Source organism: Spermophilus citellus (assembly GCF_964194105.1).
Source record: "Spermophilus citellus genome assembly, chromosome: 8".
NCBI lineage: Eukaryota > Metazoa > Chordata > Mammalia > Rodentia > Sciuridae > Spermophilus > Spermophilus citellus.
The window spans coordinates 43442826-43468202 of record NC_138189.1 but is presented as its reverse complement, the minus strand read 5'-3'; the positions used below and the strand labels follow the sequence as shown (position 1 = coordinate 43468202).

The 25377-nt window shown below is 36.7% G+C and overlaps 1 protein-coding gene across 4 annotated transcripts in view; it reads left to right on the top strand.

Moving 5' to 3' along the window:
• AASDH (aminoadipate-semialdehyde dehydrogenase) overlaps positions 1-23188 on the top strand; it is a 31536-nt gene extending 8348 nt beyond the window's left edge. For 3 of the 4 annotated variants that reach the window (XM_081304106.1, XM_081304105.1, XM_081304104.1), the window contains 11 exons: positions 3292-3484; positions 6345-6586; positions 7081-7187; positions 7848-8020; positions 9251-9443; positions 10605-10720; positions 11378-12173; positions 16833-16996; positions 18532-18654; positions 19812-19943; positions 22078-23188. In XM_081304106.1, the coding sequence (XP_081160232.1) occupies positions 3292-3484; positions 6345-6586; positions 7081-7187; positions 7848-8020; positions 9251-9443; positions 10605-10720; positions 11378-12173; positions 16833-16996; positions 18532-18654; positions 19812-19943; positions 22078-22467 (2629 nt within the window). In that variant the 3' untranslated portion in view covers positions 22468-23188. Of the gene's footprint in view, positions 1-3291; positions 3485-6344; positions 6587-7080; positions 7188-7847; positions 8021-9250; positions 9444-10604; positions 10721-11377; positions 12174-16832; positions 16997-18531; positions 18655-19811; positions 19944-22077 lie in introns of those variants that run through there. The other variant, XM_081304107.1, reaches the window with a different exon arrangement.
• The last annotated feature ends 2189 nt before the right edge of the window (positions 23189-25377 follow it).

Genomic DNA, 25377 nt, shown 5'->3' with positions numbered 1-25377 from the left:
GGCTTCTCCATTGACATTTTTAAAACCAGATTTTTAGATAGACATTTTTTCTGTATCACATTATTAAATTAATGATAAATACTAAGTAAGTTAAAATAGGAAGGCACAATTTTGAAGTATTTTTTAAAAGATATTTACTAATTGATGTAAAGCTGGGCACTCTGGTGCCTGCCTGTAATCCCAGCAATTTGGGAGTCTGAGGCAGGAGGGTTGTAAGTCCAAGGCCAGACTTAGAAATTTAGCTAGACCCTGTCTCAAAATAAAAAGGGTTGGGGACTTGGGGACTTGACTAAGTGGTAAAGTACTTAGTTCAACCCCCAATACAAAAAGAAGAAGAATTAGATGATATATATGACTTTGCAAAAGTTACTTAACTTCCTGGGACTTTAGTTTTCTCTGTTTTAAAATGGGGATTAAAAAATGGGAGGAAACACTAGGTGTGGTGGTGCAAAACTATAATCCTATTACTCAGTAACCTGAGGCAGGAGGACTGGAGGTTCAAGGCAACCTGGATAATTTAGCAAGACCTGTCTCAAAAAGGCCTGGGAATTTAGCTCAGTGGTAGAGCACCCCAGTTTTAGTCCCCCATTCCGAAATGAAATACAAAAGGGGTGTGGATACATCTTGGAATGCTTGTGTATTGCACATAAGTCCCTGATTCAATCTACAGCACCCCAAAGAAAGGGAGGGAAATCTTTTCCTCTCTTTTCCCGTAAACTCACTGCCTGGAGACCTCAAAATAGACTGATAAAAGACAATAACAGGAGACGTAGCTTAAAATTACATATATATATATATATATATATATATATACACACACACACACACACATACATACTTTAGTTGTAAAGAGAGATGGGGAGAAATGACTTCTGTAGGAAGAATAAGTAAAGACAAATAGGTTCAGAAACACAAACAGGAGATGAGAAAGTTTGTGATGATGCTATACTGAGTTGAAAGAGCCTTCCTGTCTCCTTTATGGCCAAAAACTTCCCCTGGGGGAAGGGATTTGACTAAGTGGGACTTGACTAAGTGGTATAGTACTTAGTTCAAGTATATCTCATATCTAAACCATACAGATGTATTCAGTATAAGAAGAAGAAAAGGTGGAATGGAAGGAATGTTTGAACACACTATTTGTGATACTGTGATGGTTGTCTAATACACTTGTTCTTATTAGGCTTTTCCTTGGCCTTCCTAGGAGGAAAAGTCACCCTGAGGAGGTGTTTTACTGCAGCCTCATTTCTCAGAAGTTTCTGCTTTTAGTCAGAAAAAGGAAGCTCCATGAAGGTTTCTTCTCTTTTTTGGGGTTACCAGGGATTGAACTCAGGGGCACTTGACCACTGAGCCACATCCCCAGCCCTATTTTGTATTTTATTTAGAGACATGGTCTCACTGAGTTGCTTAACATCTTGCCATTGCTGAGGCTGGCTTTGAACTCTCGGTCCTCCTGCCTTAGCCTCCCAAGCTGGTGGGATTACAAGTGTGTGCCTGGCTGAAGGTTTCTTCTTGATTTGTTGAATCTCAAATGTCTTCTGCTTAAAGAAATAACATAACAACTTCAGGACTCTGAGTGTGTCCTCATACAACCATATGTGCTTCATATTGTGGTTGGAAAATTATTAGACAACCATCACAGTATCACAAATAGTGTGTTCAAACATTCCTTCTATTCCACCTTTTTTCTTCTTATATTGAATACATCTGTTATGGTTTAGATATGAGGTATACCCCAAAAGCTCATGTGTTTTAGGGTTATCTCTGCTTTTAGATACAGTGGGTTTTCTGTGCCATAGGTTCAATGCTGACTTTCCATGCCCTGTAATATCCTAACCATATATTCTTGTTCTACTCTCTGTTTTGATCCTGTGAAGAAAATGCCAAATAGTGGAGAAAGGGAGTTAAGGGTCTCTATTAAGCATCATTGAAAAAACTATCTCAGAATATGATTTCTACTAGAATAAACCCAGGAGGATATATCAGGGTTAAAACAAGGAATTGGCCTACACAGTTGTGGGAGCAGGCAAAAGTCCATAGGCAGGCAGTCAGGAAAGGATGATCAGGAGCAGGCTGGAACCCCAGGGGCATCAGATTAACAACAGGCTAGTCAGAAAAGAACCCAGGCAGAAGGAAGTTAATTGCAGACCCAGCTGGTGTCTCTGGGCTCTTCAGAAAAGGGCTCACCCTTCTAATAAAGGTCTCAACTGATTACATCCAACCAATTCAACATAATTTCCTAATTGATAAAAGAGGTTTATTAAAGCTTTTAGATTAGGCCAGTTGCACACCTGTAATCCCAGTGGTTTAGAAGCTAGGGCAGGAGAATATCAAGTTTAGAGTCAGCCTCAGCAACTTCGTGAGACCTGTCACAAAATGAAAAATGAAAAAATAAAAATGGGATGTATCTCAATGGTAAAGTACCCATCAATTCCAATACACACCCTCCCCCACACGACTTGATTAGGTTCTTTTTTTTAAAATACATTTTTTTAGTTGTACATGGACACATATGTTTATTTTTTATTCATTTGTTTTTATATGGTGCTGAGAACCCAGGGCCTCATGCATACGAGGTATGTGCTCTACCACTGAGCCACAACCCCAGCCAAGATTAGGGTTTTTTAAAATATTTTTTTAGTTGTAATTGGACACATACCTTTATTTTATTTGTTTATTTTTATGTGGTGCTGAGGTTCGAACCCAGCACCTCTCACGTGCTGGGTGAGTGCTTTTCTGCTGAGCTACAGTCCTAGCCCTAGATTATGGTTTGATTGAATAACTGAGAGGAGTGTGTGTGTTACCAAGTGGCAGCTGCCACCCTGCTGTTCTTCATCTCTCTCACCCTAAGGAGAATCATGCTAGAAAGGCAATTCTGGGAACTACAGTTCTGTCTATCCAAGTTAATATATCAGAAAACCATCATAAGGACAGGTGCAGTGGGGCACACCTGTAATCCCAGCAATTTGGAAGGCTGAGGCGGGAGGATCCAAGTTCAAAGCCAGCGAGGGATATGGCTCATTGGTTAAGTGCCCCTGGGTTCAGTCCTTGGTATCAGCAAAAAAGAAAGCCATAACTGATGATAAAATATATCTAATAAAAAAATGAATATTGCTTTAAACTGACTTTAATCCTTTTATTAAAAGGATTTCCAGAATTAATAGCACTATTTTTGTTAATCTAAAGGAAGAATAAAATCGCAGAACATTCAGAAACTTAATCATAAATATTTTTTTAGAGTCTGTGTTTACAAAATGTTAGACATTCTTATGACTACCTTCTGTTTTGCCTTAGGGTACTTTTTGACATCACGCAAGATGATGTTTTGTTTCTGGCTTCACCTCTGACCTTTGATCCTTCCGTTGTGGAAATGTTTGTGGCTCTATCAAGTGGTGCCTCTCTGCTTATCATACCATCTTCTGTCAAAGTGCTCTCATCAAAATTAGCTGAGGTTCTCTTTTCCCATCATAGAGTGACTGTTCTGCAGGTACATTTTAGGAGTAAATGAAGTGTTTTGGTTTTTATTATTTAATATTTTAAATGTTTTAGGGAAATTTTATATTTCTTTAGTTCTTTGCAATAGATTAATGATAATCAAGTTAGATTACCAAGTGCTGTCCCTTCATGATGTCATTTGTTTATTTAAAAATTTAAAAATCAGTTAATTCTATCAAGAAAATTATTGTGGATTTGGTGCTTACTATATAATAACCAAAGGAATTTGATTCAAATCTTTTGGACATGCTATGGGATATCTCCTATCTTAAAATTTAAGTGTATCAAAAACTAACATAAGGGGCTGGGGATGTGGCTCAAGCGGTGGCGCGCTCGCCTGGCATGCGTGTGGCCCGGCTTCGATCCTCAGCGCCACATACCAACAGAGATGTTGTGTCCGCCGAGAACTAAAAAAAAAAATATTAAAAATTCTCTCTCTCTCTCCTCTCTCACTCTCTCTTTAAAAAAAAAAACTAACATAAGTAAAGTATAATTGACTTAGGAATTTAAATTTTTAAAATTTTTATATCAGTGCATTTACAATAATCTCTAAAAACATTTTTGAAGTTTGGCCTTCTAAAATGCTTTTCAAATGTGTACTTGGGAAGTATATGGTACACAAACCTAAGATATTACATTGTAAATGGTTAAAGAGAATTAACAAAATTATGTACATATCATGATATCTTAAGTAAGTGTTTATTTAGCTGCTATGAAACTGTGTTTAATCCATAAATAGAAATATTATTTTCATATGGTATGTAAATTAAATGAGAATGGTATAGCACAGTTCCTGGTATGTATGTGTCTCAGATTATGTGAATTGATATAACAAAACACCATAAACTGGGTAGCTTATAAATAACAGAAATTTATTTATCATAGTTTTGGGATTTGGGAAGCCCAGGATCAGGCCCCAGCAGATTGAGTTTTAAGTGAGGGCCTGCTCATTGATTCATGGATCATTTTCTTAACTGGGTCCTCACATGATGGAAGGGCCAAGGGTCTCTCTTGGGCCTCTTTTTTTTTTTTTTTTTTTTTTTGTGCTGGGGATTGAACCACTGAGCCATATCCCCCAGCCCTATTTTTTGTACTTTATATTTAGACACAGGGTCTCACTGAGTTGCTTAGCGCCTTGGCTTTGCTGAGGCTGGTTTTGAACTCTAGATCCTCCTGTCTCAGCCTCCTGAGCTGCTGTGATTACTCTGTGCCCAGCCCTTCTTGGGCTTCTTTTGTCAGCATATATTTCATTCATGAATGCTCATCCTGTGTGGCCAAATCACCTTCCAAAGGTGCTACTTCCTAATTTTATTCCATAGATGTTAGGATTTTAGCATATCATGTTTTATCTAATGTAATAAGAGAGAAGGATGATAAATTTCTGCTCCCAAGTACAAAATTTAATATTTTGAATTTTTTTTGGACTAGTGTGTTTCCTCTAAAAAATGTGACCAAGTAGAATTTATCTCAAATATATTTGACTTATGATGAAATACATTACATGAAGAGCAATGGACAAAAAAGCACATGCTTATCTTAATAAATGCAGAAAAATGTATTCGGCAAGATTTAAAACCCATGATTAAAAGGAAATATATTTAAAAAAAATTTCTTCAAGCCAGGTATGGTGAGCCTGTAATCCCAGTAACTCAGGAGGCTGAGGTAGGTGGATCGCAAGTTCAAAGCCAGCCTCAGAAACTGCAAGGTGCTAAGCAACTCAATGAGACCCTGTCTCTAAATAAAATACAAAATAGGGCTTGGGATGTGGCTCAGTGGTTGAGTGCCCCTGAGTTTAATCCCCAGCACCAAAAAAAAAAAAAAAAAAAATCTTTAAACAAACTTTGAATTGAAGGAAACTTCTCCTCAAATCATAAAGAGCATCTATTGTTAAAAAAAAAAAAAAAAAAACCAACTAGGACTGGGGACATAGCTCAGTGGTAGAGCACCTGCCTAGCAAGCAAGAGGCCTGGAGTCCAATTCCCAATACCACTCTCTCTCTCTCACACACACACACACACAGACACACACACACAAAAACCAAACTACAGCTGATGAAACTCTGAATGCTCTCAACTTAAGATTTAGAACAAGGCAAAGGTGTTTACTTTTACCACTTTTCAGCATTGTTTTGGCGGTTCTAGCCAGCACAATAAGATAAAAAGAAAAGGAAGAGAAGGAGGAAGAAGGAAAGAATTAAAGTCACCTACATTGGATAGGAGGAAATAAAACTCTTCATACACAGATGACATGATCTTATAGAAAATCCTAGGGGTAGGATCAGGGTGAAGAAGGGAAGACTACTGGAATTAGTAAACACATTTATCATTTTAACTTTAAATCTTTTCTTATAAACTATATAATGAAACAACTAATATTTTTGCATACCTTTTTTCCTAAAGCATAATCCCTGTCCCCATAAAAAAGATAATGCATACATCAGTCGTTTCCTAAATATGATTTGCCATTTGATATGTATTTACAGAATAGTCATAGCAGGTCAGGAGGCTGAGACAGGAGGATCTAGAGTTCAAAACCAGCCTCAGCAATGCCAACGCGTTAAGCAACTCATTGAAACCCTGTCTCTAAATATAAAGTACAAAAAATAGGGCTGGGGGATGTGGCTCAGTGGTTCAAACCCTGGTACCAAAAAAAAAAAAAAAAAAAAAAAGGCCCAAGAGAGACCCTTGGCCCCTCCATCATGTGAGGACACAGTGAAGAAAATGACCCATGAATCAATGAGCAATAATTTTATGACTGGGAACTTCAAATGAAATTCTGTGAATTAATTATTACAGTGTTTACCTTTTCAAGAAGTGAATAGACAGAAAGACATTATTTTAATGTATCTACAGGCGACGCCAACATTGCTTAGAAGATTTGGATCTCAGCTTATTAAGTCAACTATTTTATCATCTAGTACTTCTCTTCGGGTGTTAGCTCTCGGTGGGGAAGCATTCCCATCATTGACTGTTCTCAAAAGCTGGAGAGGAGAAGGCAATAAAACACAGATATTCAACATTTATGGTGTCACAGAGGTATCAAGCTGGGCGACCACTTATAGGATTCCAGAGAAGATTCTTAACTCTACTTTGAAGTAAGGATTTTAATTATTCCAGATAGGAAATTGTGTTTTTTTCAAGATTTTAGTGCCATGAGTGGGGTTTTTGTTGTTGGTGTTTTTGAATTTTGGGGGTGGGGGGTGGGGTTGGGGTTGGTTGGTGCTTGTGATTGAACCCAGGGCCTCGAATGCCAAGCATATACTCTACCCCTGAGCTATATGCCTACCCCCTGCTAATTGTATTTTGATAGGCACAGGAGTAATAATTTTAGAAACCCTATTTACCTAGTATTTTAAGTTAGGAATCCTTATTATAACTGGTGCTGAGACCCTGCTAGAACTTTTTGTGACTAAATTATAATGAACAGTATACGTGACAATATTTCCACCTAACCGTTTCCTCTTGGAAATCTTTGATTTATAATAGACTTCCTTTTTTTCTTTATTTGGTGTAATGTGATTTAAATACACCTGGAAATATTCTTTTCAAATGTAAAATTTTAAATCTACTTTGGGTTTGTTTTTCTTAGATGTGATATGCCTGTACAACTGGGATTTCCTTTGCTTGGAACTGTAGTTGAAGTCAGAGATACAAATGGATTCACAATTCAAGAAGGCAGTGGCCAAGTATTTTTAGGTTCTTTTACATTTGTTGATTGGCAATAATTTTTTTTTCAGGAAGAACAGCTAATGTGTTTATCTTATTCTTGATTTTTATAATGTCTAATATGCTTTTCAGTTGTAATTTTCAATCTCATTCTCAATCATGAAATATTTCATGTTGCCATAACTATATACAGTGCCTAATACTCTAATAAAATTAATTTAGAAACTAACTTGGACTGTTATATAAAAATTATATTTAATGATTATTATAGAATTTTTAAAAACAACATTTTTACAAATAAGCTTGTTATGTCTAAATTTTTTTTTTTTTTTTTTTTTTTTTTTGTACTGGGGATTGAACTCACAGGCACTCAACCACTGAGACCTATTCCCAGCCCCATTTTGTATTTTATTTAGAGACAGGGTCTTACTGAGTTGCTAAGCACCTTGCTTTTGCTGAACTCCCTTTCCTCCTTCCTCCTGAGCCAATGGGATTACAGGTGTGCACCACCATACCTGGCCTGAAGTTAGGTCTAATTTTATCTGGCAGCATTTAAAAGTGAGCCCCCTTTTAATATAAATGTTCAAATTTTGAGTGTTAGTAACTGAGTTTGAAGTTGTAGTTAAGTTTATAGTTTTAAAATATATTTTCCATGCATTTTTATGACATTGGTGTTTATATCTTTGGAAGGTGGCAAAAACAGAGTGTGTTTTGTTGATGATGAAATAACAGTACCTCTTGGTACAATGCGAGCCACAGGAGACTTTGTGACTGTGAAAGATGGAGAGATGTTTTTCTTGGGACGAAAGGACAGTCAGATCAAACGCCATGGTAAACGTCTTAACATTGAGCTTCTGCAGCAGGTATAGCTATTTAAATATTAAGTATCTATTAATACATGTAGGTATTGGAGGTGATTACCACCAATTTTCTATACCAGGTTCTTTTATCAATTATTTTTGTCTGAGATTTTTGTGTTCGTGATGAATCACACTAAATATTCAGTATGCCTCTTATTCCCAGCATAAATAGAGTTGTTTTTTTTAGAACCAAGGATTGAACCCAGAGGCACTCTACCACTGAGCTATATCCCTGGCCCTTTTAATTTTTTATTTTGAGACAGGGTCTCACTAAATTGCTGAGACTGATCTTGAACTTGTGATCCTCTTGCTTTATCCTCCCAAGTCACTGGAATTAAAAATATAGGCATGTGCCACTGTGCCTGGAAGTGATTATTTTTTAAATTATTGGCAGAATGGGTTTTGAGATCTGTGAAAGTAAATTTATTTGCTTTAGGACAATTTTTTTTTTTTTTTTTTTTTTTTTTTTGTACTGGGGCTTGAACTCAAGGGCACTTGACTACTGAGCCACATCCCCAGCCCTATTTTGTATTTAGAGACAGGGTCTCACTGAGTTGCTTAGTGCCTCACTTTTGCTGAGGCTGGCTTTAAACTCATGATTCTCCTGCATCAGCCTCCTGAGCTGCTGGGATTATAGGTGTGTGCTATCACTCCCAGAGCAGTTTTTTAAAAAGATCTCTAGGATATTCCAGAATATAATTCAACTATAGTTTTTTTTTTTTTAAATCAGTGATTGAACCTAGAGTGCTTAGATACTGAGCCATATCCCCAGCCCTTTTATTTTTTAATTAATTAATTAATTTTTTTTTAAAGAAACTTGCAGCTGACCCTTTAGGTTGGGGGATCAGGTGCCAGTCAGCTGCAAGTTTTTTTTTGTTTGTTTGTTTGAGAGAGAGAGAGAGGATTTCAATATTTATTTTTCAGTTTTCGGCAGACACAACATCTTTGTCTGTATGTGGTGCTGAGGATCGAACTTGGGCCGCACGCATGCCAGGCAAGCGCACTATGGCTTGAGCCACATCCCCAGCCCTTTTTTTTTTTGAAACAGTGTCTTGCTAAGTTGCTGAGGCTGGTTTGAATTTGTAATCCTCCTGCCTCAGCCTCCTGAGTTGCTGGGATTACAGAGGTGTGTCTGTGCCTGGCCACTGTACTGATTTCAGACATAAAAAATTAGAACATCAAAGTTCATTTTTAAATGTCTTCATTGGCAAATTGGAATATTCTCTCTTATAGGTTGCTGAAGAACTTCAGCAAGTGGAATCTTGTGCAGTTACATGGTATAATCAGGAAAAATTAATTCTCTTCATAGTGTCCAAAGATGATTTAGTGAAGAATTACATCTTTAAAGAACTGCAGAAATATCTTCCAAATCATGCAATCCCGGACGAGATTGTGCTGATTGATACTCTGCCGTTTACGTCTCATGGTAAAATAATTTAAAGCAGCTATATTCCATGATGACAGATAATACTAAGTGTATTCATACTAGTTTAGTGGCCACATAAATCTCTATTATGATAAATGATACTAGCATTTCTAGTAGTAGAACCTCTGTTAAATAGTTTGTATAATTAACCCATTTTCAGAAAATCCTGTGGGTAGGTGATATATTCCCATTTATAGCTGAGGAAAATAAGGTTAAAAGAGGTGAGCTAATTTTCCAAAATCACTTTACTAGTTTGTGCTTGTGTTAATCAGGATTCTCTAGAGACACAGGACTGATTTTTAGGTAGATATATAAAAAGGAGATGTATTTTAAGAAATTGTCTCATGTGCTTATAGAGGCTGAGAAATCCCATGCTCTTTCTACAACCTGGAGACCCAGGAAAGCTAATGGTATAATTCACAATGAATTTACAAGCCTCAAAATGATACAAACCCCACAGGGAAGGAGAAGACAAGATAAGATGTCCCAGCTCAAACAGGCTCCTTCTTTCTGTCTTTTGTTTTGTTCAGGATTTCTAGGGATTGGATGATAACCAGCACTTGGAGGGGGAGCAGTCTCCTTTCCTGAGTCCACTGATTCCTTAGTCTCAATCTGAAATACTGTTATAGTCACCAGATATAGTGTTTAATCGGGCATCCTGTGACCCACTCAAATTGACATATGAAATCAACCATTAGATGGTATTAAAATTCTGCCTAGCATTGTCTTTAAAATATGCTCCTAATGTTTATATTATATTACCTTCTCAACTTAATTTTTATTTACTGTATACTTCAAATGTAATAATTTCTCACTTAACAGTACTATTTCTTTTTAGCTCTTTAAATTACATAAATATTTAGCTTCTTTGCTCTTCGCTATTACTACATTCTTTGTAGCATTGGACTATTTTCATAAGAATTGATTATCTTTTACAAACTATATGATTTCTATATGATTTCTTTTTAATGAAAATTATGCATGGCTAATGAAGATGTAAAATATCTTTGATACAAAATTTTATTTATTCATTTGTGGTATTGGGGATCAAACCCAGAGCCTTATACATGTAAGCCTGCGTTCTACCACTGAATGACACTTGGCACTGAGGGTAAATTTTAAATATTATTTTAAAATGTATTATTTCTCTTTTATATTAAGGCAAAATTGATGTTTCTGAGTTAAACAAGATATATTTAAACTACATGAATTCAAAGCCTGAGAAGAAACTCAATGGAAAAGAGGAGCTTTGGGAAAAATTACAGTTTTTATGGAAGGTACAACTTTTAAAATACAAGTTTATTATTATAAAGAGTTCATTTTAGGGAATGGTAGCATCCTGATAAGTCTGAAAAAATTTTGTAGGAATGTTATCAATGCCCAAAAGTCAGGTAATATGTATTCAATTTATATAAAAATAAAAGTTAGACTTTTAGACAAATTTCCCACTAAGAAATGTATAGGAAGCAAAGTAGTTAGGGTGTAGGTAGATGAGGCCTGTCTTGACTAATTTACATTTAGAATTATGTTATTAGTCCAAAACAACTTTAGTAACAACCTGTGTTTCTGTTTAAAGAAATTTTTGTTTTTTAAAGTACTGGGAATTGAACCCAGTTCAATCTTAGTATTTTAGGGAGTGTATAATTAGTAAGTCAGATGTTTTTGTTGCCTTGTTCCTTGTTATATGGGTTGGAAGACTGCTCTAAAGGAAAGTATATTTTGAAATTGTATAATGAGTTTGTAACAGAATTGGTTAGCATAGTGTTGGTTTCCTTTTGTATAAAGAAAAAAATTATTTTAATTATTACAATATCTATTTTGTATCTTGAGGTTTATATCTTCAATGTAGATACTGTGATCTTTGTATCTTACTTGTAAGTAATGGAGTTTTTGGTTTGGGGCTTTTACCATATTTCTCCCTTCTCTTACTCTAGTCTATTCTGAGTCTCTCAGAAGATCTTTTGAAGGTTCCTGATGAATCGCTCTTCTTAAATAGCGGTGGAGATTCTTTAAAATCCATACGGCTTCTTAATGAGATTGAGGAACTTGTTGGAACATCAGTACCTGGCCTTCTGGAAATTATTCTCAGCAGTTCCATTTTAGAAATTTATAATCACATTCTTCAAATAGTGTTTCCAGATGAAGATGAGACATTCAGCAAGAGTTATGCCACAAAGAGGAAACTCAGTGACACTAATCAAGAGGAAGCCAGAGGAAAATCTTTATATAAGAGTTCTCTCCTGCCTTTAAGTTATGACAGTGAGATAAATGCCTTTATTGCACTGAGCAGAGGGAGTCAGATTTTGTCTCTAAATACTAGTAGGTTTTTAACTATGTTAGGACATTACCCTTCAGCCTGTTCTTCTGACTTCACTATACAGACCAACATTGAGAATTTGAAAAGCTTAAGTCCTCCAGCTATCTTTGGGAAGTCAGAAGATCCATCCTATGTTGCAAAAGTTTGTGAAGAGGGGAAACCTGTGATAGGGGCTGAAAAAATGGAGTTACATATTCGGTGGAGGTCAGACTCAGGCAAATGTGTAGATGCTTCCCCTCTGGTTATAATACCAGCTGTTGATAAGTCTTCTGCAACTGTGTACATTGGCTCTCATTCTCATAGAATGAAGGCAGTTGACCTTTATTCTGGGAAGGTGAGATGGGAACAGACTTTGGGAGATCGGATTGAGTCATCAGCATGTGTATCTAAATGTGGAAACTTTATCATGGTGGGTAAGTTTCTGAATTTGAGGTTTGTCAGGTTAAATTGAATTACCTTACAATAATGCTAGTAGGGCCGAGTTAAATTAAAAAAAAAAAAATGGTGGGGGACTGGGAATGTAGGTCAGTGGTAAAGTGCTTGCCTGAAATGCATGAGGCCCTGGGTTCGATTCCTGCCTCCCACCCCACACACATTTTTTTGTTTAAAGTATGTATGATGGTTTTGGTGGCTGCCAAAGAATAATGATTTAGTCTGCGCTGAATAAATATGGACCTTGGGGGTTAAAGTTCTTGGGTTTGAACTTAATGCCATAGATGTTATAAACTCTGTGACCTTTGACAAATTGCTGAACCTCTTTTTTTTTTTTTAAAGAGAGAGAGAGAGAGGAGAGGGGGGGGGGAGAATTTTTAATATTTATTTTTTAGTTCTTGGCAGACACAACGTCTTTGTTGGTAATGTGGTGCTGAGGATCGAACCTGGGCAGCACGCATGCCAGGCGAGCGCGCATGCCAGGCGAGCGCGCTACCTCTTGAGCCACATCCCCAGCCCTGCTGAACCTCTTTGAACTTCAGTTTTCTCATGGAAAAAATAATGAAGTGTGTTGTTACATCACACATTTTCCCAAAACTTACGGACTTAGAGCCACAAACATTTATTATCTTACAGTTTGTGTGTCAGGAATTTAGGAGCAGCTTAGCGAGCCTGTCTCATGCAAAGTCTCTCATGTTTCTGTAACCATCTGAAGGCTTTACTTTGGCTAGAAAATCTGCTTCCAAGATGGCTTATTCACATTGCTCTCGGCAGAGGACCTCAGTTCTTTGCTGGGTCTTGATGGGAAGCTACATTCTGGGCCACATGAGCCCCTCCTCTGTAGGCTGCTTGACTGTCTTCACATGACAGCCAACTTCCCTCAGAATGAGTGATTAAGTGAGGAAGAACCCAGAACCATTTAGGACCCAGTTTCTAAACTTGTATACTATCATTTTGCTTTATTCCATTCATTAAAGGCCCACATTCAAGGGGAGGGGAATTAGACTCCACCTCTTAAAGGAAGAAAAGCAAAGAATTTATGGACTTATTTTATTTTTATTTTTTGGTTCTGGGAATTGAACCCAGGGGCACTTAACTACTGAGCCACTTCCCCAACCCTTTTTATTTTTTATTTTGAGACAGTGTCTCACTAAGTTGCTGAGGCTAGCTTTGAACTCAAGTTGCTGGGATTACAGTCATGCATCATTACACCCAGTTATGGACTTAATTTAAAACTATAATCATCCTAGAGCCTTTGGGAGGATTAGGTAAGATGATTTTTTATGAACCCCTTAGTACCTTGCCAGGTAAGTACTACACACCAGTTGCTTAGGAAGTGTTAGTTACTAGCTGTGATTCAGTTCCTTAAGGTAGAGGTGACTTTGCTAGAAATGTGGACCTCTCAAGTGTGATGTCTCTCCCTCATTACACTTTTTACTCCCCCAGGTATATAAGGTTTCACTTTATATGCTGATGGAATCTGTCAAACTTTTCAGACTAAGTGCTTCAAAATTTGTTCCCCTGCTTGTGCTGTGCTAGCTGGGACCTACTTGAATCTAAATTTGATAATTTCATTTTAAACACCTACATTTTGAAAATTATAGAAGAGGAAACTTTCAGTTTTACATGAGATTATCAGTTCTAGAGTAATGCCCATCCCGAAATTAACTTGTTGAAATTCCTGTTTGTATTCTGAGAAGCTAGACTGGGCATGAGTTCAAGCATTCTTGTTCTGAGTGACCACAGGCCTTGAGTCTAGATGCAAGTTTAAAAATGCACAAAAGATCTAAACAGACAGATTGCAAATAAGCCTATGGAAGCTGCACTACATACTGGGCAGTAGCTCACATCTATAATCCCAGCGACTAGGGAGGCTACAAAGTGAGGATTGCAAGTTCAAAGCCACCTCAGCAGCTTTGCAATGCCCTAAGCAACTTAGTGAGACCCTGTCTCAAAAATTAAAAAGGACTGGAGGAGGGATTGGGGTTGTGGCTTAGTGGTAGAATGCTTGCCTTGCATGTGTGAGGCATTGGGTTAGATTCTTAGCACCGCATATAAATAAATGAATAAAATAAAGGTCCATCAACAACTAAAAAATAAAAAAGGACTGGAGGAGATGGGACTGGGGTTCTATCTCAGGGCTGGAGCACTTGCCTAACACAGGAGGAGGCGCTGGGTTTGATCTTCAGCACCACTTAAAAATATAAAGGTATTGTGTTCATCTACAACTAACAAAAAAAAATTAAAAAGAACTAGAAATGTAGCTCAGTGATAAAGTGCTCGTGGGTTCAATCCCCAGTACTGGAAAAAAAAAAAAAAAAAAAAAAGCTGTTCAATATCATTAGTCTCTAGGGAAAGGCAAGATACAAGTCCTATTTTGTTTGTTTTATTTTTGCAATGTTGGGGATTGAACTCAAGGCCTCCTGCATATTTGGCCCACTCTTTACCACTGAGCTACATCTCCAGCCCTGGATATGAGTCTTTTATCAGATGTATTTTCTCCCAGTCTGTTGCTTATTTTATCATTTTCTTAACATAGTATCTTTATTATTATTTTCCTTTTTGAAGTACTAAGGATTGAACCCAGGGATCCTCTGTCATTGAGTTACATCCCCAGCCCCCTTTTGTTTTTAAGACAGGGTCTTGCTAAATTGCCCAGGCTGGCCTTAAATTTATGATCCTATTGCATCTTGTCTCCTATGTAGCTGGGATTACATAGTATCTTTTGAAGAGAAATTCTTAATTTGATGAAATCTGTTTTTCCCCCTGGTTCTGGGGATAGAACCCAGCAGCCCTCTACCACTGAGCTGTATCCCAGCCCTTTTCTGTTTTTTATTTTGGGACAGGGTCTTGCTAAATTATGCAAGGTGGCCTTGAACTCGTTGGTCTTGCCTCAGCGTCCTGAGTTGCTGGGATTGCAGGTATGTGCTACCACACCCAGCTCAATTTATTTTATTTTATTTATTTTTTATTGAGTTGTGCTTTAGGTGTTGTATCTAAGCAATCTTTGTCTAACCCTTAGACACAATGATTTTCATATATATATATATTTGGAATTGAATTTAACTGAAAGAAATATTATTACCTAGCAGGAGTTTGGTATTTTTGTGCCACTAAGTAGTCTCTTTCAGAAAAAAGACAGCACAGGGGCTGGGATTGTGGCTTATCAGTAGAGCACTCGTCTAGCACGTGCGAGGCCCTGGGTTTGATCCTCAGCATCACATACAAAAAATAAATAAAATAAAGGTATTGTTTCCAGCTACTTCTTAAAAAAAAAATGCAGCACAAAAAGTATATTAGAAATTGAACCTCAAGTGAGCAGCAAACGGTCATGGCCATGGGCGTTGCCATCTAGAGAATGGAGGCCAATGAGATTTCCCTAAATAACTGTCCTCAAATTCTTATGATTTAATATGGATACATTACACGGAAGTCGAGTAATCTCTTCTTTGTAGATTTTGACCACTCCTACTTCTAGCTAGGTATTTGACTATAACCAAGATCAGGGACCCCTACCCTGTCTTCTCATCCATGGCTGTAATCTGGGAAAAGCAGTCTGTTGTCATTATTAAGAATACTTGACTTCTTAGATTTAAATACTGGCTCTGCCACATGTTACCTTTATAATTTTGCCCAAGTTACTTAATTTCTCTGTGTTTCAATGTTGTCATCTGTAAAAGGCAGATAGTGCTTTTTACATAGTGCTTACTTCACTGTGAGTTTTAAATAAGTTAGTGGATGTATAATACTTAGCATAGTGCATGATACATAGTAAATGCTCAGTGAACATTAACTGTTAATAATGTTAGCCCTTCTTGTTTACAATAACCCTTGTAAGTAGATGAATCCACATTTTGCACATTCTGCAGAAGAATAAACTGAGTCTCACTGGTGCTGGATGATTTGCCCAGTGTCAACCCTGGTGAAATCTGAATCCATATTTATCAAATCCTTTCTCTGCCACACCATGCTTTATTGTGTTCTTGGTTGTGAAGCACTTCATAGTACTTATTAATAATTAGCAGATGATGTGATGCATGCCTATAGTCACAGCTACTCAGGAGGCTAGATAGCGTGAGCAACTTAATGAGACAGTGTCTCAAAATAAAACATAAAAATGGCTGAGAATGTAGCTCAGTGGTAGAGCATCCTTGGGTTCAATACCGCACACACAAAAAAGGTATGACTACTAAATAGGTGTTTTACATAAATGACTACTGTTCATTCGGTTTCTGCTTTACGTTGCTGAAATTTAAATTAGATGAGTGAACATAGAGACTATATACATCAGAAGAGCATCCAATACAAATTGTTATGATTTAGGCTAAAGAGTTATTTTCTAACTTCTGGAATCCAAGGTTTGGGGTGTAGCTGAGCTGGAGAAGTCCTCAGGAGTCTATTGTGAACACATTAATCTAGCTTCTCTGGACTGGGTTACTCTAGGAGTTTCTTGAGCCTCGCAGGAAAATGACAAAGATAAATAGTAGAAAAGTTAGGTCAGGAAGGAAACAGTCTGGGTAATAGACTAATGAATCTGTGCTGAGTGGGACATTAACCAATAAATCTCAGATGAGGCCACTTTAAAAAAGTTATCTTCCAGTGATGTATCTAAATCTCATCTATATTTTGTTTCTCTGTAGGCTGTTACAATGGATTAGTTTATGTTTTGAAAAGTATTAATGGAGAAAAATACTGGATGTTTACTACTGAGGATGCCGTCAAAAGCTCAGCGACCATGGATCCCACCACAGGCCTTTTTTATATTGGGTCTCATGACAAGCATGTGTATGCTTTAGATATTTATGTAAGCATTCACCTCATTGGTCTTGTATTGTAAGCATAGAGGAGTTAGAAACTATCAGGTGCTGTTGACTTTAGGAATAGGTATTAACTATTAAGCAGGGGTTAATTAAGTTTTAATATCATAAGACTTTTTTATTAGATCTTTATAGTAATAAATAGCACTTCTTAAGGCATTTTTAATGTCTTTACCAAATTTAGCACAAATACATTTTGAAGTATAAAAAAACTTAGAATTATTATCTTTTTAAAAAATTTTTTTTAGTTGTAGTTGGACACAATATCTTTATTTTTATTTATTTTTTAATGTGGTGCTGAGGATTGAACCCAGTGCCTCACATGTGCTAGGTGAGTGCTCTATGGCTGAGCCACAGCCTCAGCCCCTAGAATTATTATCTTAACAATAGAAAAAATTACAAAGTAAGATATCAGTAAGATATTTTAAGACCTGGTTATATAAAAATACTAAATTAATGTAAGAATTATAAAAATAGAAGAAACAAGCTGGGGAAAGTTTTGCAATAAATGTGAAAGAGTAAAAAATTGTTTGTAAGTATAAATTAAAATAAAAAGCAAATAAATATTTAGAGGAAGAAAAATGAGGATCCAGATAGTAAAATAGATTTAAGGGATGTAAATACCTAGGACCCCAAAGAAAAAATGACTAATAAATGTATGTAAATATTTCATACCTTTAATAATCAAAGGAATGAAAATCAAAACTGTAAGATAAATAGTGTTAGATTAGAAAAAATGTTGGAGTGATAACAGAACTGCTGAGGAGAGTAGTAGAGAGTTATAACTGGTGAGGACTCTAAGGAATAAACAGTTTAATCATAGATAGCAATTTTCTATCTTTTGATCAAGTAAAATTCTTTTTCTAGGATTTTATCCTGGCAAAATAATCAGAAACCCAAGTTGTTTAAACTTGGGTTTAAGTACCAGGTGCAGTGGTACATGCCTATAATTTCAGTGACTTAGAGGATAAGGCAGAGATTCTCAAGTTTGAGGCCAGCCTCAGCAACAAGATCCTGTCTCAAAATAAAAAATAAAAAGGACTAAGGGTATATGTAGCTCAGTGGTAGAGCTCCCGTGGATTTGACTCTCAGTCCCACAAAAACAAACAAGTCGTTTATAATACCTAATAATTGGTTCAAAGCAATTTTCAGTGGTTAGGTAGAGAGAGAAATTATTTTATGTTCATACGGGATAGTATAAATTAAAATTATATTTAAGTTATTTTACACAATAAGTGAGGTAAATATGATACCAGGTTATTTATTTAGAATTATTTAAACTATATTAATCTACACAGATATACATATATGAAAAAGATCAAAAGAGAAGATACTAAAATATTAACAGAATATCTAGGGATATCCTTTGTTGTCTTTATACTAAGTTGATTCCCCACGATGGACATGTGTTTTTTGCTGAGTTAAAAATCTTTGTTAACTAAATAGACATAATACATGGGAGGTGGGATATATGGATTAGTTACCCACCAGCAAAACTCATATTTTCCATTCTTATTTGCAGGAAAAAAAGTGTGTTTGGAAGTTAGCTTGTGGAGGAACTGTCTTTTCTTCTCCTTGTTTGAACCCGATTCCACATCATTTGTATTGTGCTACACTGGGAGGACTTTTATTGGCTATAAATCCTGTAAGTTAAAAAAAAGTGTGTGTGTGTGTGTGTGTGTGTGTGTGTGTGTGTGTGTGTCTGTGTGTATTTTTTCTTTTGATTTTTTTTAATATTTATTTTTTAGCTTTAGGTGGACACAATATCTTTATTTTATTTTTATGTGGTGCTGAGAATCTAACCCAGTGCCTCACGCATGCTAGGCGAGCGCGCTACCACTTAAGCCACGTCCCCAGCCCTCTTTTCTTTGATTTTTTTTTTTAAAGAGAGAGAGAGAGAGAGAGAGAGAGAGAGAGAGAGAGAATTTTTAATATTTATTTTTTAGTTCTCGGCGGACACAACATCTTTGTTGGTATGTGGTGCTGAGGATCGAACCCGGGCCGCACGCATGCCAGGCGAGCGCGCTACCGCTTGAGCCACATCCCCAGCCCCTTTTCTTTGATTTTTAAAAAATTTTTGCTTTGGATTCTGAAAGTGTGAGTAGTTTTCATTTAGATATAATCCATTTATTACTGAACCTGGATTTGTTAAAAATGATTGACAGTAAGTCTGGGAAGATGAGATAATCTGAGTTCATATGTAAGTTTTTCTTTTTACCTATTTTTAAAATTTTCAGACATAATTTTCCTAGTTATCCTAAGAACTGCTTTTCCATTATAAGGTGAAATCTGGGTTGTTGTTTTCTTTTTTTTTTTAATGTATGTGTGTTTTTTTAAATTTATATTTTGTGGGGTCAATCTGCCTAGCAAAAGCTCCATCCCTAGCCCTCTTTTTCCTTCATGTCTAGAGCTTATGTGCTGCTTTTTTCTTTGTTGGTTTTCTTGCAGCTTTTTATCTGCTCTCATAATTATTTTTTCTTCTTTTTTTTTTAATATTTATTTTTTAGTTCTCGGCGGACACAACATCTTTGTTTGTATGTGGTGCTGAGGATCGAACCCAGGCCGCACGCATGCCAGGCGAGCGCACTACCGCTTGAGCCACATCCCCAGCCCTGCTCTCATAATTAGCACTGATTAATTTTATAGTTGTGTACCTGTGTTCTTGCTTCAGTAGTCAGCATACTACTGTAGCAATCTCATGTTCTAGCTCTGCCTCTGGGAGATTCATGAGTTTGTTTTTAAAAGGATAACTGATTAGTAGAATGATTTTAAGAGCTGTGAAATACTTTTTGCCCATGACAGGCTACTGGAAACATAGTTTGGAAACATTCCTGTGGAAAACCACTCTTCTCCTCCCCACGGTGTTGCCAACAGTACATCTGTATTGGCTGTGTAGATGGGAATTTACTCTGCTTTACTCACTTGGGAGAACAGGTAAGAAAGTTATAGTTATGTTTTATATATCTTTCTTAAAGGCACAGTAGCAAGTGACAATGGAAATAAAATTTTGAACGTCATTATTCAACGCACTGTGTTCAGACTAGTTCTACTTAATTGTCAAATCATAGATTTCTTATTATTTGAATGATGATATAGTGGGTTTAAAAGATTTCTACTTAAACCTTGTTTTAAATTTTTAATAGTGTTTTCCCAGTTTTATTATAACTTCTGTAGAGGTTATTTAGTGTTTTAGTCAGCTTTTTCTGTGACTAAAAGACCTGACAAGAACAATTGTAGAGGAGAAGTTTATTTGGGGGCTTACGGTTTCAGAAGTCTCAATCGATAGACAGCAGGCCCCATTCTTCAGGGCTCAGGGTGAGGCAGAACATCATAGTGGAAGAGTGTGGTGGAGCAAAACTGTTCACATGCTGATCAGGAAGCAGAGAGAGACTCCACTTGCCAGAAACAAAATATATACCACAAAGGCACACCCCCAAGGCAAGCTTGGACAATTTAGCAAGATCCTGTCTCAAAAGATAAAAAGGACTTGTTGTGTAGTTCAGTGGTAGAATATTCCTGGGTTTAATCCCCAGCATAAAGGTGAAAAGAACGTTTAAAGATGCATTTGCCTTTTAATATGAAAACCAAAATCTGTTCTGCAGTTAGAATTCCATTTTGTGTTTGTCTCATTTCTCAACTTTATGACTGACAAGGTAGGCTTTTTCTGGGTTATATTAGCTCTTTGCTTGGGATAATCAGCACTTTTGTAAATTTCTCCAGTGGCTCCTTTATGCACAATTTCTGCTGCATTCTGGATTTGGGGAATTATTTTGTAGATTTGAGAGTGTACTTGCTACAACAAATAGCTCATCAACAACTGAGCTTGATTCTGTATGCCTTTTTTGTTGTTGTTGTTCTAGGGATTGAGCCCAGGGGCACTTTACAACTGAGCTAAGTCCTCAACCCTTTTTATTTTTTATTTTGAGAAAGGGTCTCACTAAGTTGTTTAGCGCCTCACTAAAGTTGCTGAGGCTGACCAACCTTAAACTTGGGATTCTCTTGCCTCAGCCTCCCAAATTGCTGGGATTACAAGTGTGTACCACCATGCCTGGCTTGATTCTATATGCTTTTAATTTTATTCATTTTTCTTAACTTAGCAGTTCCTTTTGCTCTGTGTAATAAGTTGTAATGAATTTATTATTACATTCACTTAATTTTATTTACAAAGTAGTATGAATATATTCTCACCTTGAGATTTCTGAGAAGTAAGATGAGGCAAAGGCACATGCTGTTTTGCCCCTGTCTTTCTTTTTGTATGAGCCATGAAAAATAAAAGTGATTTTGTACAAGTCAAGATAGTATTGAGCTCACAAATCATATTTTGTGAATATGTCCACTGTTTTCTTATTTTTTCCATTATGCTGTTGCTCTGCAGTTACCTTAGATATCATGCCCTTTTTTTCCCTTATATCTTTTCTTCTATAAATAAAACCCAGAAGTTTATTTATAGTGGCTTTGAAATGAGGAAATAGTAGATACCCATGGGGCAGACACACAACTCCTGTTTTTTTTTTTTAATATATTTTTTTAGTCATAGTTGGACACAAAACCTTTATTTATTTATATTTATGTGGTGCTGAGGATTGAACCCAGTGCCTCCCACATGCTAAGGGAGTGCTCTGCCACTGAGCCACAACCCCAGCCCCACAACTCATGTTTTTGTGTAAAGCTCTAAATTATTGCATGTAAACTCTTTGAGCCCAATTATGTCCTTCTCCCTACCTTTAGAGAATAGAGTAAGATGAAGTTTTTAAATAAGATACATTGAAACCAATGTGTCTGAACATAACAGTAATAACTCTCAAATGAGTTGAAAATTAATTTTATTTCATAATATCCTATAATAAGAATGCTTCCGTGTATTTTGTCCTGGATTTTACTACTGGGACAGAGGTTACTAGGATGGTGCTACTTTTTAGAAGAAGGCATCGTTATCTGTATTTGTAGTTACCAGTCAAAAAGCTGACATCACTTACGTCTGTATTAAGAAACTTGTAGAGCTTTAATCTAAGGCAGAAGTTTGCAGTTAGGTGAATGTATTATTTTTGCTTTTACTTCCCTTGTATAGGTTTGGCAGTTCTCTACTAGTGGACCAATCTTTTCATCCCCATGTACTGCAGCATCAGAGCAAGAAATATTTTTTGGTTCCCATGACTTCTTTATCTACTGTTGTAATATGGAAGGTCATCTCCAATGGAAATTTGAAACTACTTCAAGGGTGTATGCAACACCATTTGTTTTCCATAACCATAATTGCAGCAATGAAATGTTACTGGCAGCAGCGTCTACTGATGGGAAACTGTGGATCTTGGAATCTCAGAGTGGAAAATTACAAAGTGTATATGAACTTCCTGGAGAAGTCTTCTCCTCGCCTGTAGTCTGGGAATCAATGCTTATTATTGGGTGTAGAAATAATTATATTTATTGTTTGGATTTATTGAGTGGAAGTCAAAAATAATCAAGTCCAGTTTCTATCTGTGAAATGTTTGAAAATATTTACCATGATGAGCATGATATAATATTTTATATTAAAGATTATATTTTGGTTAAGAAATGTGCCTGCTATACTTTAATAGAGAGCAAACGATATTTTACTTCCTGTAGGAGCAGCATAAACTTTTAAGAAGGCAAGGACAGAACATCAATATATTTAGTAGTGCTTTCTTTTAATTAGGTGTGAAGGTTAATTTGGTGTCAAAAATTTTCAATTAGTCAAAGGGATGCTGCTGTGGTTTGAATGTTCCACCTGAACTCAAATCGGAATCTAATTCCCATTGTGAGGTATTAGGAGGTAGAAACTTAATCTGAGGATGGAATTAGAGTGGGACCTTTCAGAGATGATTAAGGTTAAGTGAGGCCATAAGGGTGGGGCCCTCATCCCTTTGGACTGTGTCCTCTTATAATAAGAAGAGACCTGATCTAGGACATTGTCTTGACATGTGATGCCTTGTACAGGCTTGGGACTCTGCAGAGAATCCCCTCCAACAAAAAGAACCTTGTCAGATGCAGCTACTGCTCTTAAACTTCAGCTTTCAGAACTAAGAGCAAAATGACTAGTCTGTAGTAATGTGGTATTCAGTTATAATAGAAAACGGACTAAGACAGATGGGCAGATAGTTGTTAAAACACTATTTCTGGGTGTGCCTGTGAAGGTGTTTTAAGAACAGATTAAAATTTGAAATTGAGGGCTGGGGATGTGGCTCAAGCGGTAGCGCGCTCGCCTGGCATGCGTGCGGCCCGGGTTCGATCCTCAGCACCACATACCAACAAAGATGTTGTGTCCGCCGATTACTAAAAAATAAATATTAAAAAATTTAAAAAAAAATTTGAAATTGAAGCAATAAACTTGAGTGAAGGTCCGTCTTCACCAATGGGCCACTGTGGGTGGGCATTATCCAATCTGATAAGGGCCTAAATATAACAGAAAGACAGAAAAAGGACAGATTCTCTTCTTGAGCTGGAGTAACCATCTTTCCTGCCCTTAGACACAGAGCTCTTGATTTGGGGGCTTTTGGACTATGGGACCTACACCAGCAACTACTACCTCTCCTAGCTTCTCAGGCCCCTGTGTTCTGAGGTTTTTGGATTTGGACTGAATTATATCACATGCTTTCCTGGGTCTGCAACTTGTAAACGGTAGATGGTGGGACTTCTCAGCCTCTATAGTCAGATGAGTTAATTCCCATATTCCATTAATCCATCTCTCCCTATCTCGTATTGGTTATGTTTCTGTGGAGAACGCACATTAGTGCTACATATTTTATATGTTGTGTATAAGAAGTCATATATATGTATAAAGACTTATTATATATATACACACATATAAATACATGTATATACATATATAAATACACACACACACACACACACACACATATACATGCACACACATTTTTTTTTAAGTCCTGTTGGTGATATTTCTGTAGAGAACCCTAAAAGAGTTTGGGTTTTAAGAAAACACCTCTGTGGGAAAAAAAGATCAAAATATAACTCAATGGGTTAGAAACAAACAGTGATGCAATTCACCATTCACTTATTTACACTGAGATTTACAGCAAAAGCTTTTCAAAGATAGGAGCTGTCAAATTAAGTTCCTTTTTGTTGTTGGTGTGTGTGTATGTGTGTAGCTGGGGATCAGACCAGGTTGACAACCACTCTACTACTGAACTACATCCTCATAATTGGTATTTTTTAAGTGAACTAAAGTACTAATGTAGAATTTATACACACACACAAACACACCCCCTCACCCCCCCACACACTGTGTAGTTTCAAATTGATCTATGGTGATTTTAGGCATTCCTGGCTACATAGCTTGAGCCCTATTCAAATTCTTCACAAGTTGGTTGCTATCCTTTTAAGTTCTAAATGTTCCACTTTTGGTTCCCTCCATTAATACTGGGAATTGCTCCCCATGACTGGCATCACCACAGGCTTCTTCACAGTTCTTCCATCTTTTGTTCAGTTGCTCCCAATTCATTCTTTTCCAATTTAAAGTGAAACAAGTTTCACACCCTCAAAGCAGTATAGTAAAGCACATCTGTGGTAGGAAGTGGGTGCTCCCATCAAGACCCATTACTTGAACAGTGCCCCAGGCAGGGGACGTTAGTGTTGGCTGTCTAAAAGACCTGTCTTCACCTTTTAGATCAGTGTATCTCAAGCCTTAATCACTTAATCACTTGGAGTTCTTGTGCACATTTGGGTTGAGCAAGGCTGAGAGTGGGGTGCCCTGATGGGCCACGCTGGAGCCTGTAAGCAAAAGGAAAATCAGTACTCCTGAACCTGACTTGGACTTTTTTCCACTGTGGTATTTAAAATTTTTTTTTGCATTTTGATGTTTTAAAATATTGCATTAAAATAAAATTCTCTAGTTACCTGAGGCAAGTGCCTGATTGACCTTACTTCAACCTGGTCCAGCCCTGTGAGTCAGCCCCAGCTGCACTGTCACAGGCTCTTGACTAAAGCTGACCTGTCTGGACATGGTCTGCATTATAAGGAGGCTATAGGATTATTTTGTCTTGAGACTCAAGTCATTCAGGATTGAAACAAACATTTGTCCCTGTTAATTATTTTCTCCAAAATACCTAGGAAAAGTATAATAAAGTACTATATAAAACACTTTGAAATTCTTTTTCCCAATAGCTCTGTAATTGAGACTGCTTGTAGATGGTCATCAAGTAAGTATAAACTTCAGCTTAAAAAGGAAATCCATCAGTGCCAAAGATCTTGTTGGTATTTTTTATTGAAAGATCTTTTCCCCTTCAATAATGGACATTTTACATTAAAACTTTATACAACCAAAATCCCAAAATAATATTAAAATCACACTAAGGTATTTTCATTAAGTCTCTACTTAGCTTTATTGTTG